At 43.2% G+C, this 19,624-nt stretch overlaps 1 protein-coding gene across 1 annotated transcript in view; it reads left to right on the top strand.

Moving 5' to 3' along the window:
• Positions 1-9,924: 9,924 nt before the first annotated feature.
• Positions 9,925-19,624, top strand: part of Plcl2 (phospholipase C like 2) — a 144,780-nt gene continuing 135,080 nt past the window's right edge. Inside the window, exon 1 of the mRNA XM_051204188.1 lies at positions 9,925-10,317. Coding sequence (XP_051060145.1) covers positions 9,991-10,317 — 327 coding nt within the window. The 5' untranslated portion in view covers positions 9,925-9,990. The remainder of the gene's footprint in view (positions 10,318-19,624) is intronic.

The following is a 19,624-nucleotide window of genomic DNA, read 5'->3' as shown; positions in this document are numbered from 1 at the left end:
ACAGACTGTCCTTTATCTGTAGTGACACAGCGGAAGGGAGCTCAAATGGCACAGTCCCCTTAACTGACAGTGTCAGAGACTTAAACCATGCTCCCGGGTGATTCTACCCTCAGAATTCAGCCTGGGGCTTCTGATGAAGTCACCTCCCCGCCGCCTGGCTTCTAGGAGCCTTTCTCGTCGCCTTGAGCAGGGACCCTTAAACTTTTCCCATTCCTGGTCCCTTTCACTCCCAAATTTTTATGGCATCTATGTATATAGGTATTTAAAATAGGAATATAGATGAGACATTTACTGACTAACTCAAACTTATTTTAAAACAACTCTTTAGTATAAATATAATTTTACTATTTATTAAAGCGAAGGCAATTTTCATTCTAATGAGATGGAGGTACAGTATGTTTTTATTTTCACACAAAGATTTAAATCTTGGTTGGATATTAGCAGGATGTAGAACATCTCCAATGTTTTTCAGAATTAATTGGAATTTTGATTTCATTATTGTCAACGCAGAGGATACCGCTGCACATAATATGTAGTACAAAATGGCAGAAATATGTATACGGCTATTTCAGAAATTGCTGGAAATTGTCTTAATTTCAAGTCAAAATTTGTTTAATAATAAAGAAACTTAAATCAACAACTTAAAAGGCAGTTTTAAAAACAAATTATTCTAATTCAATATGATCGAATACACTGATTGATATCTACATGCTGAGAACTGATGGTAGGAAAATATTAGAAGTTGTTTTCTGTAATTAAATCACCATTTATGTAAGAGCAAGAAACTTCCTGTCTACATGGCTCACAACACACAGCAGTGTAGGTCTGAGCTTCAGGGTTCCTGGCAGTATTCCTGAGGCTGCACAGGACATTCCATGAGTGCAAAGTGCACTTCAGCTCCAAGGCTGCGGTGATGTCATGTGATACAACCTGGGTAAGTATTGCCAGGCACCTCAGCTTCATCATGCATTTGACCTGGAATGAAATCTTGATTTACTATGGCCTGATTTTTGTGGCCCCTCCACTCATTCTTGTGACCCCATAGAGACTTGCTTCCCGTAGAAGAAGCTGGTGCCTTGAGCAGAGCTGGAGTTCTTGGTTCTTCTCAGGTCTGGGTGTTGTGCATGAGAGGCAAAGTGCCCAACATGGAGCTGGAGCCTCATCTTCTCCTGGAGACGTCTGCTGTCTTTCTCTGTTGCTTTATGATACCCAGAGTCAAGGCTGAGGCGGTTTCCAAAAACCTTGATTTCTTCTTGTTCTTCTGTGTTTGGCATTGGTTTGGAGCAGTCCTTTGGGGAAGACACCATTTCACAAGTAACCAAACTCTATGGTCTCCTAAAGATCAATTATAACAGAGGAGCCTAATAATCACACCTAACACACATTATTTCTCATTTGAAGCTAACTTTAGACCAGAGGAGAGGTGAGTGGAGGTAAGGGCAGGCGGAGTAGAGGAACGGCCACTGTAGCTTATTTCTTGAGGTAGTTTACTGTCTGTATAAGAATTCTAGGGCAACTGCTGAGCCAGGGAGCCTATCAGAAGACCAACGGTGGAGAGCAAAATCTGTGCCTGTTGTCCCAAAGCACTGAGCACCCATTAGAGACCAAAGTCATAGTCATCCGATAGCTGAGCTACATTGCTGTGTTTGTTTTGCTGTAGCTGAGTGGCAGCTTGGAGTATTCATGAAGAAGGCTGTGATTAGATCTATGTAGAGATTTACGTTGGCAAAGTGGCACTGGAGGGCAAGGATAAGAAGGGACTGGCATGCCAGGGAGAATGTGGTTTTCTTTGGCTGCTACTCAGTGGGGTGCCTGGTGCTTTTGGACCTTTCCCCTGGTTGGGGGAAACAATGTAGGAGAGCCGATGGACCGAGAACAGGATGAGTGGAGGATGTACAGCCATGTTGACTGGCAGCTGGGTTTGGGGGACAGCTTCGTTATCATTGTCAACTTGACACAGCCTAGAATTAATTATCCAGGAGAGGAAGCTTCAGCTTAGGAATTTCCCAAATAAAAGTGGCCTGCGGCTATGTCTCTGGCAGATTATGGAGTTTACTGATGGATGTGGGAGGGCCCAGCCCAGTGTGGCCCAGTCCCCAGCTAGTGAGTGGGCAGTATGCCTCCATGGTTTCTGCTTCTTCATGGCTTCACACCTGGAGGTGTAAGCTGTAAGGTGAACTAAACCTTTTCTTCTGGTTGCTTTTGCTCATGGTTTTTTAGCACAGCAACAGGAAGCACACTAGAACAGGGACTGAAGGAATGGCAAAGCTTCTGGCTAGACAGCGGGTCCCTCGCTTCCAGTTTCAGAGAGGAAACATTTCTGAGGCTGACAGTGTGAGATGGGTAGGTGAAGGGAATTGGGTTGGGGGCAACACCCTGCACATTGGATATTTGACTGCTAACATTTATGGAAATAAGTATGTCCTTAAAAACCATGTTAATATGATACCAAAAAAATTTAGAAAGACTTCCCTAAGCTATTGCTTATAATGCCATTGAAGGTGAAATAGGAGAAAACAGGTTCTTTCCATGAACCTTACGAAGAATAAAGATGGACACAGTACTCATGCCTATAATCCTAGCACCCAGGGGGATTACCAAGAGTATGAAACGGGCCTGGCCCCTAATGAGTTCCAGATCAGCCTGGGCTACAGTAAGAGACCTTCTCAAAAATGTTAGTAATTCCATTACTAAAAAGCACACCAAAATCTTTTTCATTTTGTGGCATCTCTAAGAAAATCAAGTGAGTAAATAGCAAGGTTTCTGTTCCAGATTTGTGGCTTCTCTGGAAAAATGAGACAAAGTTGTCTGGTTGGGCCAGCATTTCTCCAGGGAAGCGGTAACCAGCCAATCTGGTTGAATGACAGTGTACTCACTGGTATGTTCTCATGTCTTCTGCAGAGACAGGAGGACACTGAAATGCTTCTGTAGACAGAGTCTCCTGTCCCACTTGGTTTCACAGTCCTTTAGTCCCAAATAAACACACAGAGGCTTACATTAATTATAAACTGTCTGGCCAATGACTTAGGCTTCTTATTGGCTAGCTCTCTCTTAATTATTAACCCACAACTATTAATCTATGTATTTCTACATAGTTTTGCCTTACTGAAGAATCCCCAAGCATCCTATCTTCCCGGTAGCTACATGGCATCTCACTTGTGACTCTTGTTCTTCGAGCCTCTTCCCAGCATGCTTCTAGTCGGGTAGCCCTACCTGTACATCTTGCCTGGCTACTGGCCTGTCAGTGTTTTATTAAACCATTAAGAGAAACATATATTCACAGCATACAGAAGAATCTCTTTTCTGTCTAAGTAAAAAGGAAGGTTTTAAATTTAAAATACTAAAATTATATATAACAAAATAGCTGTCAAGCAAGAGCTATAGTTAATAATATTTATTCCATTAACATTTGGCAAAATTTAAAGAAAATATTCTATTATCTATCCTATCTTTGTGAGTTTAAAGTTTTATATGTAACTTATCATTTATCATAAGTAAAACCATAACCATAACTGTCTTTCTTCTACTCCATCAAAGATCCCAGAAGAATAATTTATAAGTTCTAGAACTGACAAAGACATCTCCTCTGTAACGTTGGGGCATCCCTCTTCAGCTTATAGGCCCAGTATCTGGCAGACTTTTCTGTGAAGCAGGAAACTTTGAAGGACCATCCTGGTCCTTGACAAGTTCGGCAGTCAGTTTTCTTTGTAATTTGCTTGTCCAGTTTGGACAGCATGCTGTCAAGCAGTCTAGGCAAGAACAGTTTCTTCTCCAGATGAGTATTCTTGCCATGTTGAAGGCAAACTCAATAACGACTTTCTTCAATGCCCATCTTCCTCTCTGATGTAACTGGCATTGCCAAGAGCAGTCATGTCTCAGTCTCATAAAAAAGAACCCATCTTATAAAACATGTTAAATGCCATATTGTAGATCTCTGAAGTGTTTGAAGAGGACCTGTCTTTCTAAAATATCTGTTTTACCTTGTAAACATACCTAATATGACTACAAGTCTTAATGTAATCGTTGTCTAATTACTAAGCTACATTTCCTTATTACCCTATATAGTTGACAAGAATAACTTTTCAAGAACTAGAGATTTGCATTACATTGTTAAGTGAGCTGTTTATAGGTACAATACCTTGAATAATATTAGAAATGTATGTGCAGTATGTTTTAGCAAAATTGGTCTCAAATTTGTATCAATATACATTTGTATATAATATACAGAAGTCCACTCCAATGTAAAATATTTAAACTAGTAGTTGCCTTTTAAGGGAAGATTCAATAATCTACCTTTTCATCTTATCATAACTATATCTTCCCTTTATTCTTTTCAGAGTAGATTCAATAATCTACTCTTTTTATCTTATCATATCTGGATTCCTCTTTTTTTTTTCCAAAGGGAAAACCTTGAATATAATCCCCTTTGTTTCTTCCTGATCATAAGCAACAACATTTTATAACCAATCCCTCTAAACAATGCCAAATATCCATAACCCAATGAGTGGCCAAAAAGAACCCACACTACCTCTTGGTTATCTGGGCATCGTGTTCTTAAAGCTCCCTCCTGCTGTTTGGGAGCAATGACATCTTTAGTGGACCCTGAGAAGAAAATTTTGGTTAATTGTCAAGCTGTATCCTATGTGGTCTAGTCTCTGCCTAAATGGGCAAGTACAGGGCTTGTATCAAATCCTGGCTAAAGTAGTCTGTGAGGCTGGGTCATTTCAGCAAGTCACCTTAAAATTGCTATGCACAGTTTGTAGTCCAAAGCTGATCTTTAGTTGTTTAGCATCATGGTGTTGTCATAGTCTTGTTAGGTGTGGTCATAGTTCACTGTGGAAAACTGGTAGAGGCTCAAACCAGACATCATGTACATGAAGGTAGACAAAACCTCTTTCTAGAATTGGTTAGTACTCTGTATGACCATTAATATCATGAGGAAAGCTATGAGATTAGTAGCAATACAATATTCCTAAGTACTTACTTTCCTGTTGTTCCATATCAAGTGGCTCTTCTGACATGAGACAGAGATTTTGGATTTTAATTTAAAAACCATGCTTGGGTTTAGCGAAGGAGGGAGCCACAATCCAACTACAAAGCCAGCTTTTAATCTTTAATTGGACTGGGACAACATAAAGACCATTCATATTATATTTGTATATAGAAAAAAGAAACAAACATTTAGGAAGATATATGAAATTTTATCCTGTTGTAAATGTGATATACCAATAGGCCAATTTACTTGGGACAGTTTTTGTTTTTTTTTTTTTTTTTTTTTTAGATGATTTATCCTTTTTCTTTTCTCTCCCAAACCTATGTATATTTTTAAACACAGTGTATACTGTTTAGAGGTTGTGTCTCTCTGAATCTGTCTTTGCTGTGTATCTTTTTCTGACCACATGAGTCTTTAATCTGCTAAGCAGCATGAGTAAGATTAAAGCAGCAGCTGGCTGCTGGCTACACCCAGTTCATCTTTCCAAAACGGTGTTAGTATGCCTTCCACCAGCTCTGGGAGCTGTGCTCACCTCCTAGACTTTTGTCGATGCATCAAGCAGCTTGTAGCACACTGCCTATAACCCTTTTTTGTCTGTATGAGTGAAAGCTAAGTCTGTTCAAGCCCTGCCCTGATCTCTGCACCATGGGCTGCAAGACACTGTGAGACTAGGAATCCCAGTGTCGCTCCATTCCCGTGTATTCAGAACCCTTTTTAAGTTTTTGTCAGGCTTCACATGGAAATTCTTGCCAAACGCCATTTGTGGGTGGAGTTTCTTGTGTCAAGGACCTATGGAAATTGGAAAACCATAGCTGAATCAGGCAGGATATTCCTCTGTATTTTATAAGCAAAGTGTATCATTGTTGAAAACTATAAATTCTAGAATTCTATGAAACAAATACACTAGGGAGTTTTCATTACCCATAGGCCACACAGACATTTGTGTTTTTAATGACCAATGACTCCTGTAATAAAATAATTGACATAAAAGCACTCAAGTATACAAAAGAGAATTTAAAAAACACATAGTTTGATAAATAACAGGTACCTTTGGGTTGAATTGTATTAGCCTATCTATCATATTGCTACTTTTTTAATAGAATAATTTTATTGGATCCCTAGTAATTAATAGATTACCTCAAAGAGCTACCCGATTCAATAGCCACTGAGAAAACTTAATGAATTCACGACATGGGTTTCTCTCTGACTGAAAAGCATTGGTGCAATTCTCTGAGTGCACTTTCTTGGCAGCCACATGTACTTGTAGAAGACAGATCCAAGGAAAGTGGTTGAAGGTCCTTTAGTGCCCAAAGAGAGTAAGAATATGGGAATGAAAAGTTTTGGCAGGTCTAACTTGCCACATAAGTGCCCAGAAAGAAAGGATCAGTATATAGTTGTTGTTGTTGTTGTTCTTCTTCTTCTCCCTCTTCTTCTTCTTTTCCTCCCCCTTCTCCTCCTCCTTCTTTTTTTCAAAACAGGGTTTCTCTGTGTAGCTTTGGAGTCTGTCCTGGAACAGGCTAGTCTTGAACTTACAGAGATCTGCTTGTCTCTGCCTTCCAAGGGCTGGGATTAAAGGCATGTGCCACCACGGCCAGCATCATTGCATAGTTTTTGTTGTTAAGGACGATGATAAAATAAAGACAATATAAGTTTCAGGGGCATAATAGATGAAAATGAAAACCATGGATTGACCCAGAGAGCAAATGGGCACCTGGTGTGCACCAGTCCTTCGATGAAAGCTGCTGCTTCCTTAAAGCATTTTATATTTTCTGTTCCAGTTAGCGCTCACACTAAGCATGTGGGGAGCAGTAAACTATGAAGGCAGGCCCTGAAGTTGCACTGCATCTTTAGAGAAACATAGGAAATGGATGAGAGTGAGGCTTGGGAAGTCAAAGTTGTCATACTACGTTGAGGAGAAATGATGAGGAATCCAAGAGCTCAGTGAGTCAGACAAATCTGGAGTTGTAATATTAGAGCCTGTGAACTGGAAACCAGATCCGAATTCATAACCTACAGGCATGTAAGTGACAGAGCGAAGTCTGTAAACAGCATCAGGGTCATCTGGGGAGACTGAATGTTTATTATGTAGCAGGGACCCTGAATAGCTCGGGTCTAGGTATCAAATTAATCATGCAACAAATGGAGGACACTTTGGTGAAGAATGGCAACAATTAAAAGCTGAGGTGACTGAAATACGAAGAAAGCCTAAGAGAGACAAAGATGTGAATGGCCATCATGTTAGAACCAGATGATAAAGGTATTGGTTGACTCTAATCATGGACAAACTGCTTATCAGAATTCAACCACTGTATGAATGCCATAAACGGGCACCAACACCTTAGAGTTATCCAGAAGAGCAAATGTATCAACAACACGAGCATATTTTATTGCTTTGCTCTGAAAATTAGTCGAAAGGCAACACTAACAGTATTTGTTGAATGACTGTATTTTGGCTCCTTTTCTAGCTCTAACTTCTATGAATTTTACAATGCCGTGAAACACTTCAGCAAGGATTTTGGCATAATATTTACAATTCCTTTAATAACATTGCTCACGGAAGAGGAGTGATGGGAAGCAATCCCTTAGTAGCTGTAGAGGCACAGGGAAGAAGGAGGAGAAATACTTGCTTACTGCACTGTTTGTGATGAAGAAAACAGTGGTAGTTGAGCTTGAGAAACATGTAGGGAGCCAAGAATCGCATGTCACAGGAACACGGCTTTTCCTGTTGCCTTGTAAATGTCCTACAGGTTGGCTGTTTGGGAACAAGTACCTCTCTGATGAGAGTGAACGGTGGCTTGTGGGAGACAAGCACTTCGGTCCAAGATGAGTCCAAACCTGGCACAGACCTTTGCCATCATTAGTTACAGCTCTGCCAAGATGCTTTGGGGAACATTTTAATTTAAATGCCAAGTTTATTTCAACGAAATCTTCCTGATATGTTCTGTTGGGAATCTAGAATGAAAAAGATAGGTGTTCCCTTTGGAGGGCGTTAGGAGGGCGAATTAGATGGTAGTTTCATAACTCACCCTCACAACAAAAGCAACCCATTCTGGGTGTTTGACCCTCGGTGTACATGGCAAATGCAGAGAATTAGAGTTTAAAGAAGGGGCAGGCCCCATCATGTGATTGTTGAAGCTCAGTGTTAGCATGCCGCTCTCTCTCTCACAGCATTCAGGCTATTGTGACTGCAAATCTGATGAAGCAAATGAGAAACAGTTCTTTGAAAGTATTTTCCTGCAAAGCCATCACAAGAAAGATTTTGAAGCTAAACTAGGAAAGGTGTTAGCATGGAGGGTTGGGACTGAAAAACAATTCAAACGTTGTCGATCCACAAAAAACATGTTAGTATGTAGGCCCAGTTGGAGTTGTCCAATGGGTTGCAAAAACATGCCAGAGGGTCAGAAAAATTGAAACGCCCCAAGAATAACAGGGGAAGGAGTTTGATGTTGCTTCTGGAGCATGGGTGGGTATGTTTCCTTTAGAGGCTTGGCAATTTGCTACCACACCATGTTAAGTTCAGTCCCAGAGGGCTCAGTTTCTCCTGTGCCCGGGAAAAGGCATTTCCAGAAAAGGAAATGCACAGGGAGAGAAAAACTGTAAGGGGGTGACAGACCCAGGCATGAGGCTGGCCCTCAGGGTGCCTGGGATGGAGAGATGGGTGGAGCCTCTGGTACCGTACCAAGCCTTGGTCCTGCCACTCTGCTAGTGTTTCTGTTAGGCTGCAGAGTGAGTGCTCTGCCCTCTTCCTGGGCCCCAGGAATGGAGGTTTAGGGAAAGTATTTACATGTGGGAGCAGCAAGTTGATAGCACTGATGTTTGATCCTGTCCCAAAAGATGTGCCTGCTATGGATGGTACCCGCGAGGGGCTGGACAAGCAAGCATCCTTGGAGGCAGGATTAGGAAGGATACAGACTGGGAGGGACTACAATGATAACACTCCCCCCATCCAGGACAACCCAGAGGGTCCCGACTAATCTGTGGATGTCTTCTGTCTCTCAAAGCCTGCCAGCCACCCATCGCACCCCAACCACACATCATGGCAACCAGCCACGTCCACTGAGTTCAGCAGTGCAAGGGCGCGCAGGGGGGGGGGGATTGTTCCTGCACATAAAATGGGTCTGCTCCACTGACCGCAGCTGAGTGCGAAGGGACCCGGTTGCAAGCGCCAAGCTGAGGCTGGACACGAGGTGCGGCGGGCGGCCGAGCCCACGGCCCCAGCACGGCCAGTCCGCCCGCCACCGCCACCCGCGTGCACGCCGTCCCCTCGGCTAGGGGGATGGCTTCGGATGACTGACAGTTGGCGGTGGGGCACGACCTGCGCCCACCGGCCCGGGCCGGGGAGCCCGCAGCCCTAAGGACCGCGACCCGAGCCCGGCCGGGTCCCCGCGGCCTGTAGGGGGCGGCGCGAAGCTCGGCCGCGGGTAGGTCGCGGTGGGCCCGGGGGCCGCCACAAGCCGCCCTGGGCCTCGGCCGAGCCCCGAGGGGCCTGGGCGGAGCCGGGAGCCCGGGAGCCCCGCGCGCCGCGCCTCCGCGTGCCGCCAGCGCTCCGGGCGCCGTGGAGCGGGCGCTCGTGTCCCTGGCGCCCCGGGGGACGCGGCGCGCGCGTTATTTTTGGCGCCCGCAGCGGCGCGCGGGTGTGTGTGTGTGCCGGGGCGTGTTTTCCGTCCCCAGGTGCCGGCAGCCGGGGCGCCGCCGCCCGCGCTGACTCCTTCTCTCCCCGGTCTCTCTCCCTCCGACCCCCGCAGGACCCCGGAGCTGAGCCCGCCCGCGCGGCGTCCTCCGGGCGGCAGGCGAGCTCGCCACACGCGTCACATCTAAATCAAAAAGAGAAAGGAAAAAAAAAGAAAGAAACGAAAAAGCGGAAGAAGCGGCCGAGGCGGCGGCGGCGGCGGGAGGAGGAGGAGGGGCCGCGCGGGGCGGCCCGAGGAGGCGGCGGCGGCGGCGGCGGGGACGCGGGGACGCGGCTTTGTGCAGGCGAGGCGGGTCGCGGGACGCCCATGGCGGAGTGCGGCCGGGGCGCCGCGGGCGAGGCCCTGCCCACCTCCCCGGGCCCGGCCCTCGGCGCCAAGGGCGCCCTGCGAGCGGGAGCCGGGGAAGGCGGCGGCGGCGGGGGAGGTCGCCTCGGCCACGGGCGGGCGCGCTATGACAGCGGCGGGGTTTCCAACGGAGACTGCAGCCTCGGCGTGTCCGGGGACGAAGCCCGGGCCAGCCCTGCCAGGGGACCTCGAGGCGTGGCGCTCGCACGGACCCCTAGCCCGGCCGCCGCTCCCGTCCCCAGGGACAGCAAGCCGGGCGGCCTGCCCCGCCGGAGCAGCATCATCAAGGTAGGTAGCAGACCCGCGCGCGTCCTTGGGCTCGGCTGCTTTCCCCGCCCCGGGGAAGCGGTGGCGGAAGGAGGCGATGCCGAGTGAGCCCGCTGCGAAGGGGAAGCCCGGGTGTTTGGGCTGCTGGAGCAGGCGTTGGAAGCCCATGGCCTTGGGGAGAAGGGAGAGGTGATCCGGAGCGTGCACCAGAGCCATGCTGTGACATCCCCAGAGCAACTTGGGGCTGTCACCTCTCTCCCGTGACTTGGAATTAAATGGGCCTTGTACCTGCCTAGGTAGGGACGTGGCTTTTCAACAGCAGCTTAGCCTGGTGGCACACTCTCTGTAAGGTTGCAATTGCATTTTAAAGACAGGGATCGTGTGAAAATATTTTCTTAAAACCCCAGGCAATGAACATATATTATTTAATAGCTTTCTTCTAATCTACTTGGTAATTAGTTGCCTCTAGCAAGCGACCTTTTGAAGGATGTAAAACCCTCCATCAATTACTTGGAGAAAGGGAACATAAACACAGATTTCCTCTTTCTTAGGCTCAAAAGCTCTGGGAGATTATGGTTCCCGCACAATATAATTCTTTCCGAGCTGCCATAGGCAGGCCTCCAGATCAGCAAGTTCCTTTGGAATGGTTTTGCTTGTTTTTTTTTTTTTTTTTTTCATGGTGCTATTTAGAAAACCACCAATTGTTTTGTGGATTTTAAATTTCATGAGGTGACATTAAGAGTTTGTGGTGGTTCCTTCAAATATTACAGTCTAGTTTGCAACATAAAAATATTTATTGTGACATGAAGTAGAAGAAGAAAGTTGATAATGTAAGAAAAGTAGAGTCATGGGCCAGATTAACCCATCTGGCTTGCTTGATTTTGGAGCAGATATGGACTGTTGCTTTTGGAAAACGAGAGGATTTTAGGACAGGGCGGCAGCGCACATTAGTAGTGCTGCACCCATCAGCCTTAGGTGAGAGGTCAGAATGTGCCAGGGGCACAGAGCTGGCTCTGGGGGGATTGGAAATTCAGAAATCGCCAAGTGCTGAGATGGTGTCACTGTGTTATCAACCTCTGCATCCAGTTAGTGAAATACACCACTTGCTGCTGTAAGAGGCAGTTGTGCAAGTGTGTTCAGCCTTGTCATCTGTTTGCTCAGTTTATATGTGGGAGGGCACAGTGGAAGGGGCTAAGGATCGAGTGCACCGCCTTCCTGCAGCTAACTTTTAAATCAAGAGAAGTAGTGCCCTTTCGTGGCTTGTGTAGCTTTTAGTGACGTCGTTTCTTCTGGGATGTAGTTTGTTTTCAAGTATGTATAATTATCGATCCTGCTTGCAGAGCTATGTGATATTTCCATTTTTATTGGTTAACAAATACATGGTGGTGATTTTTGCATCTTGCTATTAATAAAATTTTATGTGAAAATTTCAGAGAAGATACTGACTTACTTAATTTTAACAACCCTTTCCTCCCAAGGGGTTTGAGGACTTGTTTTCACATCTAAAAGGCTAGAATCTGTTAGCATCCACATTGAGAGTCATAGGGAACCCTGATGGATATAGCAGTGTTGTTCGTTTTGTTGTGTGGGAGCCAAGGCAGAAGGATGGCTTGCTTATTTGTGGCATGAACTTGAGGTTGAGTCCTTGGTACCATTTCTCCATTGAGGCTATCGAAAGGCAAGGAAAAGGATGAGTTGTTAAGAAATCACTGGTTGGGAAATGGCGATGCTACTTATATTGAATTCTGAGTTTCAAAGCTATATTTTCATTTTCTTCATTTAATGAAGCCAGTTAGCTTTTTATTCACCGTTATGCCCCTAGCGACACTGTGCCAGGATCATAGTAGTTGTGCAGGAAGTTATTTACTGTAAGGCTGGAGCAGTGATGAGGAAGAAGTTCGCATTTTCTCTAAGTTCCATTGCTTTCTAGAACAGGTGGTTTTGGATTTACCAATCATATCTTAGTATCTTGTACCAAGTAAGAGAACTTGACAGATTTCCCCTTTCTGGCCTTTATTTTCAACTTGTTTTTTTACTTAACCGTTCTTGAAAATTATGGAAGTAGTGTTAAAAGTTGATTGTACCTGCAGTATAGGAAGAAAGGCCACTCCAGATAGGTAAGTAGGTTTTTTTTTTTTTTTTCTTTTCCATGAATTGGTATCTTGAAGTATCAAGGTTTTAGGAATTTAGTGTTGTGCTTTCTAAAGACACATTATGCAGCATAAAGATAATATCTATATAGGGTAAAGAAGTATCTTAATTTAATATCAGATTCTATAAAACAATGAGTACTACACAGGTACCTTTGCCACACGAGTGGCAGAGATTATATTTCACTTTTGCTGAGAAATAACCCAAGTGCATGGCAGATCTCATAGGGCAAGCCATGGGAAGTCCTCTGCTTGGTTTCTCTGCTCCTGCTACAGGGCCCGAGGAGTGTTGTCAGGGGGTCTGTGAGGGAGTGGGGCTGGTGAACACATCAGGTGCTGAAGACAGGTCAGTGCAGTGAAGGCTGAGAAGCTTGTGTGGCCGCTGGCTGTCTCATGCTTCTCTATTGTCTTCTTCTCAGGCTTCACATCCTGTTAGGTCAGGGTCACTAAGTCAGAACGAGGGATACACGTGATAAGAGGTAGGTAAGGGACGTCTCCAACACTAACATGATCGGCATGTTCAGAAACACTGTAAGCTGACCAGAAGTCTACTTCTTATTTAAAACAATTTCTTGGGTGTTTCATCTGTTTTATAAATAGCAATGAGGAAGAAATTGTTGTCAAATGTTTTTTTTTTCTCCCCAGATAGATGTTCCCCTGTCCCCAGACAGGGTTCTACATAAAAGAGCTCCTCAGTTACGGTAGCAGTCTTGATGGAAATCATAACATCTTTTACAGATACTCTGAAACCATGCGGAAGTTGTGGAAAGTACTGGCAGATATTTCTAGCTTTCTGTAACTTACTGAAAACAACAGTGTGTTCTTGAGATTATCTCCAGAGTCATTTACTGGATTTTAATGGAAGAAGTTGTGCCTGTCGTCTTTAGTAATCTAATAAATGACCACGCCACTTTCATTTTCTCTTTTCCTAATTCACTTAGTCACACTATCTGTTTCCAAATAGATAATCCAGTTAATTGTTCAGATGGCCACTTGTTTTTTTAAGTACATAGCTTATTCATTAATTAAAATATGAAATTGTATTTGGGACTTTAGATTTATTTTAGAAATCAATGTATCAAAATGCCTATATTAATTTTGGTGGTTTGTTTTGATGAGAGCCAGTTAAATACTTTGCATTCAAAAGGGTGCTATGGTTGTGTTCACAGTTAGTGTCAATTTTATGAGCTGTGGCAAATGCATGGAATCTCCTAGTCATTGCCATAGTCAAGCTACGGAGCAGTTTGATGAGCTCTCTCTACCCCACCCCCCTGTCACATACCGGTGCCCTTTTCCATAGGAGGTTCTATCTGCAGCTGTCAGATGAAGTAACAGTAACCGCCGCTTACAGAGCTCTCACTGTGGTGCTTTCCCTGACTCTGACATGGACCCCTGCCACTCACACAGCGTGGAAGGAGGCAGAGCTTGGAGAGGCCAGCAAGTGTCTTAGGTGCTGGAGCTGCGTGCAGTGTGTCTCGTGACTGTGGTCTGTTCCATTTTCTTTAAATTACTCCATCCGTTTACACTTTTTGTGTGGGTGAGGGAGCTTGCTGGTCTGGGTTACCAGATTTGGTTTTCCCATCTCTGTGTCTGCTGGCGGCAGTGGTTGCTAGATAAGATAGCCAGGCAGCTGTTTCATCACCTGCCATAACTACGTGGTCAGGCCTTCCAGCTTCACAGTGACTTTGTTTTTCTTAATATGCATATCATATGTTGTTGAGTAGAAAAAATAATCTTATAATCTTTATATCAGCATATGTCCTGCCTCGATGCCGAGCTTCCAAGCATGAACAACACCAGGCTTTTTAGTGCCCGTTACACATATTCAAGCATTATACTGGGTTGTGATTTAGTTAAGTGGGCTCTTTACAGGCAGCAGCTGGCGTTGGCCGTTCTGCACTGATAACACAGCGCTCAGTAACTGTTTTTTGAATTGGAACTTAATATCTGTGTTCAACTTTAGCTCTTGCTTTCTTTTTCCCTTTCTCACACAAGAAGGAACACGGCTTAATAGGCACTTAGGAACTGGAACTCAGGGCAAATTGTCTGGATAGATAGGCAGATCCCAACAGATCTTTTAGATCAGAAAATCTCACAGCCAACCACCAGCTCTGCACTTTACTTTGTACTAATGCACTGAAGCCCAGTGACTGTTAAAAGAGCGTGTCCCAGAGTGATCAGAGTGCATTGTGTTTACACACTAAAATGTCTTTGCTTTTCCTTTTTCTGACCCTTCCATTTGATTTGCACTTTAGATCAAATCCATACAGACAGCTGATGGACATGGTTTTAGTAGTTGATTTTACCAGTCACTTCCCAGATAAGTTTCCTTCCTCCTATAGTGCTTTGTGCCTTGTGAGGGCTTTAAATTCTACTGTTTTATTTTAAGGTTTAAGTTACCAAAATTTGAATTTTCAATAGATATAGCAATATTATTTGTAGCCATAATACAGATATAAAATGAATATTGGTAGTTTCTTTTTAGACATTTATATTGGTCCCAAAGTAACTGTTTTACCCTTAAACATTAAGTTTTGGATGGTATTGCCTACTCAACTGCTAGACCTCTGTATTTGGTCAGCTACTTTATTAGTGGGATGCAAGTATTTTCACCAGAAGATCACATCAATGGCAGAAAACATATTTTGTATTGAAACTATCTATGTAAGTGTTTTTTTCTACTGATAATAATGAATCAGGATGGTTGTGCTTGGCATGAGTGTGTTAAAACTCAACTCAACTTCAAGCCAGAGCCACTGGAGAAATTGTACTCACACCCTTTACCTCTAATGTCAGAATAACTCCAGAACTGTGGGGTTCACAAAAACCTATCATTAATTAATTGCATTGGCACCTGTGCACTCTACAACATCTATGGCAGCGTTTGTTAGGTAAGATGTATTCCAGGCAACCCTCTCAACTTGGCTACACTTTGGCTAGGTGGCACGTGTTTGGATTGTTCATAAGGCAGAGTCCTGAAGCTAAATGAGAGAGAGGGTTGACAACCATCTGGCTCCCCTGCATCCTTTTTATATAGTCCCATGGATCCCATATCTAAGATGGGCAGGATGCAGACCCTCTCACAGTACTGTGAGATGCAGTGAGATGATGTGTGCTCAGTGCATGGCAGGCAGTGGGAATTCCGTGAGTATTATCCAGAAGCTGTTTCCTCTCCCTTTCTCACTGAAATGAGCTGGCTCCTTCAGGTTTCATTGGAATTGGAATTCACTGTACACCATGCCTTTGGAAGATTTATCTTTCAACACACAGAAGAGTGTGAGAAACTTTCAGGTACACTCTGTTGATGCTTTGGAGAGTGAAATATTTCACTCTGTCAATGCTTTGGAGAGTGAATCCCGTGTTTTAGTATAGTTGAACATGTGTAAGTGGCCACAGTGTCATGACATTCCCATCTGTCTTGGTTGGCTCAGGAAAGTCTGGGTTTTTATTTTGTGTCTATTCAAAATTTTCAATAGTCTCCGTCCACTGTCAGAAGTAAATTTTCCATAGCATCTCCGTCCACTGTCAGAAGTGAGTTTTCCATAGCATCTCCGTCCACTGTCAGAAGTGAATTTTCAATAGCGTCTCCGTCCACTGTCAGAAGTGAGTTTTCCAGAGCATCTCCGTCCACTGTCAGAAGTGAGTTTTCCATAGGGCCTCGGTCCACTGTCAGTCGGAAGTATCCCGGTTTGGATGGTCTGCTCGCTACCACTTGTCCGGGAACAGTGTGGCATGGCCTTCTAGATCCAAGCTTAGCCTTTATATTAGTCCCGCTGTTTTCTCTGCGTGGACTGTTTCCCTTCTTCCTAGTCATGCCTAGGATGTTATTCGGTTTGTTGCCTCTCAGTACGAAGTGTTTCTTCTTCTGCCTTCTAGATCACTCTGCCTGTGTTTTCATGCCGCTCTGTCTCCCCATCTCATGGTTACCTATGTCTTACTACTCCTTCAGCGTATGAAGATAGTTCAGTGTCTTGTGGAAAGTGTGTAGATAAGTGTGTGTATGTACAGATGTGAGTTAATAGTTCTGATCAACTCATCAGTTTTATGATTAGATTAGATTTAACAGGGAGTGATTCTAATCAGAACTTACCCCTTCATGGCTATGTTCTCCAAAAGAAATTTCTTTCCTGCACTTAACTTTCCTCTGATTTTGTTTGAAAAAATATTTGAAAATACTCATGAGGAAATACTATCATATAAAGTTGAGTCCAGGAATTTCATCCCTTCCATAACTGTTCTGCATGAGGCTGAAAGATCTGCCTCTTTTGTGTTCCTGAATTAAGTGTAGACCTTTCAATTTGTATGTTTTGATCTCAGAGTTTAAGAAGCATGGCCAGACAGTGTTACTGTTTGTTGGAGCACTAAAGTGCTTTAAAAGTGACTTACATAGTTTCTGCTCAGCTTTTGTTTCTTTTTAATGGATTAAATAACTTGAAGTTTTATTGTCATTGATATCGGAATGTCAAAAGGTATTTATTGGGAGTGCTGTGGGATTAATGATGAACAGAGAACCCTGAGGAGTTTGTGGTTCTGATATGCAGTGTCGAAGAGGGAATCTCTGTTCTCTCAGGGTACTTTGTCATCTAATGCTGTAAATCCAGGCCTTTGTGGCAGTGAGTGGATTAGGTAAAGAAACAGATGTTTCATCGTCATCATTTCACACACCCCCTCACCAGAAATTGCTAGGAGACATCTTCCTCTTTACAGAGGAAAGAACCCTTTTCATAAGGAGTAAGAATTCCCAAGCAGGGTCACGCAATATACATGAGTCCAAACCAGCATTTAGACCAAATGTGTCTGTCTTGAAAGGCCATGTGGGTTTTTTTGTTTTGTTTTGAGTTGATTCACCAACCTTTTGTACTCTTAACTTGTGACATAGTTTTTTTATTTTTTATTTTTATTTTATTTTACTTATTCATTTTACCTCTGTTTGCCCGAGCCATTCTGGCTCTTTAACCTTAGAAGTTTCCGCCAGTCTTGAAATATTGGCATATTTCTAATTAGAAGAGTTTGGCTTCTTAGGAGGAGGCCACATGCACTTAACAATGTGAATGTAGAGCTACTGTCCTGGCTGCAATGCTCCAAATTCTTTCTGATCCACAGTTACTTTCCTTGACTGTGAAGTGAGTATTTGGGCATCTTCTTGTGGTGTGCTAAATATACTGAGTTGAAAGCTACAGGTGTTAACTAAGTAACAGGGGATAAAATACATCAATAGTGAAGATTCAAGATACTTTCTGGATAGAAAGTGATCATATAAAATTTGACATATACAGGACCACACTGGTTAGTGAACATTTTAGCTCCTGGCTATGGTTGAATTATTTTATTTGCATACCACCATAACCGAATTGGAAAATTTGTTACATAATACTGCAGTATGTAGCTATTAATAGAACAAAATGTGGTCTTACAGATGGCAATTTCTGTGGATCTTTTTCTGCCGTAGATAGCTGCATACATACACAGGCTACTCATGCATGCATATACTGTTCATAAATAACAAAGACTGAGGATGGGATGGTAGCAGGTTTCTGTTCTCTCACTGCAAATGATCGGGAAGGGATTGCACATTTATTATGAATATTGCTTATGACGTTTCAGTTGCTTTTTACTGACTTACCAATTAGTGTGGCCACAGAGGGATAAAATGGCCTGTTTGCAGCTACCATTAGAATCAGGCTTTGTAACTGTTCCCTTGTGGTGCCCTGCTTCTTTCTGTGCGCCTCATCTCCTGTACTCATGGCGGTTAGGACTTTTCAACTTATTTTAAGTGAGCTGCTGAGGTGTCCCCTGCCTCCTTCCACTGAGCCATTCATTCTAGCAGTCAGTAGAGCTACTAAGTGCTCTCAGTGGGCCATTTAATAGTTTGTTAAATCTGTACAGTTGTTTTAAGGTTTTCATCGCTTATGTGTGGTCTCATACATAATTTTGCATTTATTTAAAATATTAACGTCTTCCGTAGCACACATTTGTGTTTGCTGTAGTAGATACTACCAAGTAATTTTCCTAGCTAGCTTAAGTATTTTAAATACTAAACAGGTTGAATAATTCTAATTACTTCATATATTCATAATTTGCATTGTCAGGAGATTTGTTATGGTCTTTTCTTTTTGTAATCATTTTCATGGTTATGTGCTCAGTGTAACATTACTGTGGCTTTCTGACAGAATATTCTGGTGACTATGATACTGAGAACTTTTTCATGTTGATTATTTGGATGTTGTCTTTGTAAAAAAAAAAAAAAAACTGCCATTTGGCTCCTTTGCCTATTTGAAATTTTTTTTTTTTAATTGATTTGTATGACTTGATGTTTTCTGGATGTGTCTTTTGTGAGATATAGATGCGGAAATGTCTTCTCTTGGCTATGGCTTGTTTCTTCACTGGGCTGAGACGCTATCTTGTAATGAAAAACCATTCCAAATATTAGTGGAACCAGATTTATTAACATTTTCAGTTATGGTCATGATTTTTTTTTTGTCCTCCTTTAAAGAAGTTTCATTTTAAGACCATGACGATTTTCCTTTATTAACTTCTGGAACCTTTGCTTTACTTTTCATATTCTATGTGGAATATATATATATATGTTTACATATAAATATAAATATATTATTTTATACTAGTATAAATGACTCCTTCAGCACCATTTATTTGAAATAGGGCCTTTTATTGATGTACTGTATTACCTTTTTTGATAAATCTACTGACTAGTTGTGTGTGGGTTTGTCTGTGTTACATTCTGGGGTGTGGAGAAAGCCTTCTCAGAGCAATCACCTTTACAGAGACCTGATCTGACCATGGGACCAGTACTATTCCTGGAGAGAGGTGACTGGCCTTCCAACCTTTGCTGAAAAAGTCTTTCCATATGCTTTAATCTTTTCATCTCGTGCTCAAGTGACACACCTTACATGTAGTGAATGCTGGTTACTCGGAGGAGGTTATATAGTGATGCTTGCCAAACGGGAGCTTATTAGTCTACATGGTTTATATCAGAAGGGACAGACTGATGGTACTGCCGTGCCCTCACTATGGTGGGCACAGGCCAAGTTCATAAACGCGAACTCCTGGAGGATCCTAGTTACAGAGCAGTGAACTTTCACTGGCACATGCCCCTGGCCTTAGTTATGTGGTGTGGACTCTTTGACCTGTCACGGTGAGCCCTTGGGTTGTCATTAGTC

The sequence above is a fragment of the Phodopus roborovskii genome, unplaced genomic scaffold (genome assembly GCF_943737965.1).
Source record: "Phodopus roborovskii unplaced genomic scaffold, PHOROB, whole genome shotgun sequence".
NCBI classification, from domain to species: Eukaryota; Metazoa; Chordata; class Mammalia; order Rodentia; family Cricetidae; genus Phodopus; species Phodopus roborovskii.
This window is presented reverse-complemented; position numbering and strand designations above follow the sequence as displayed.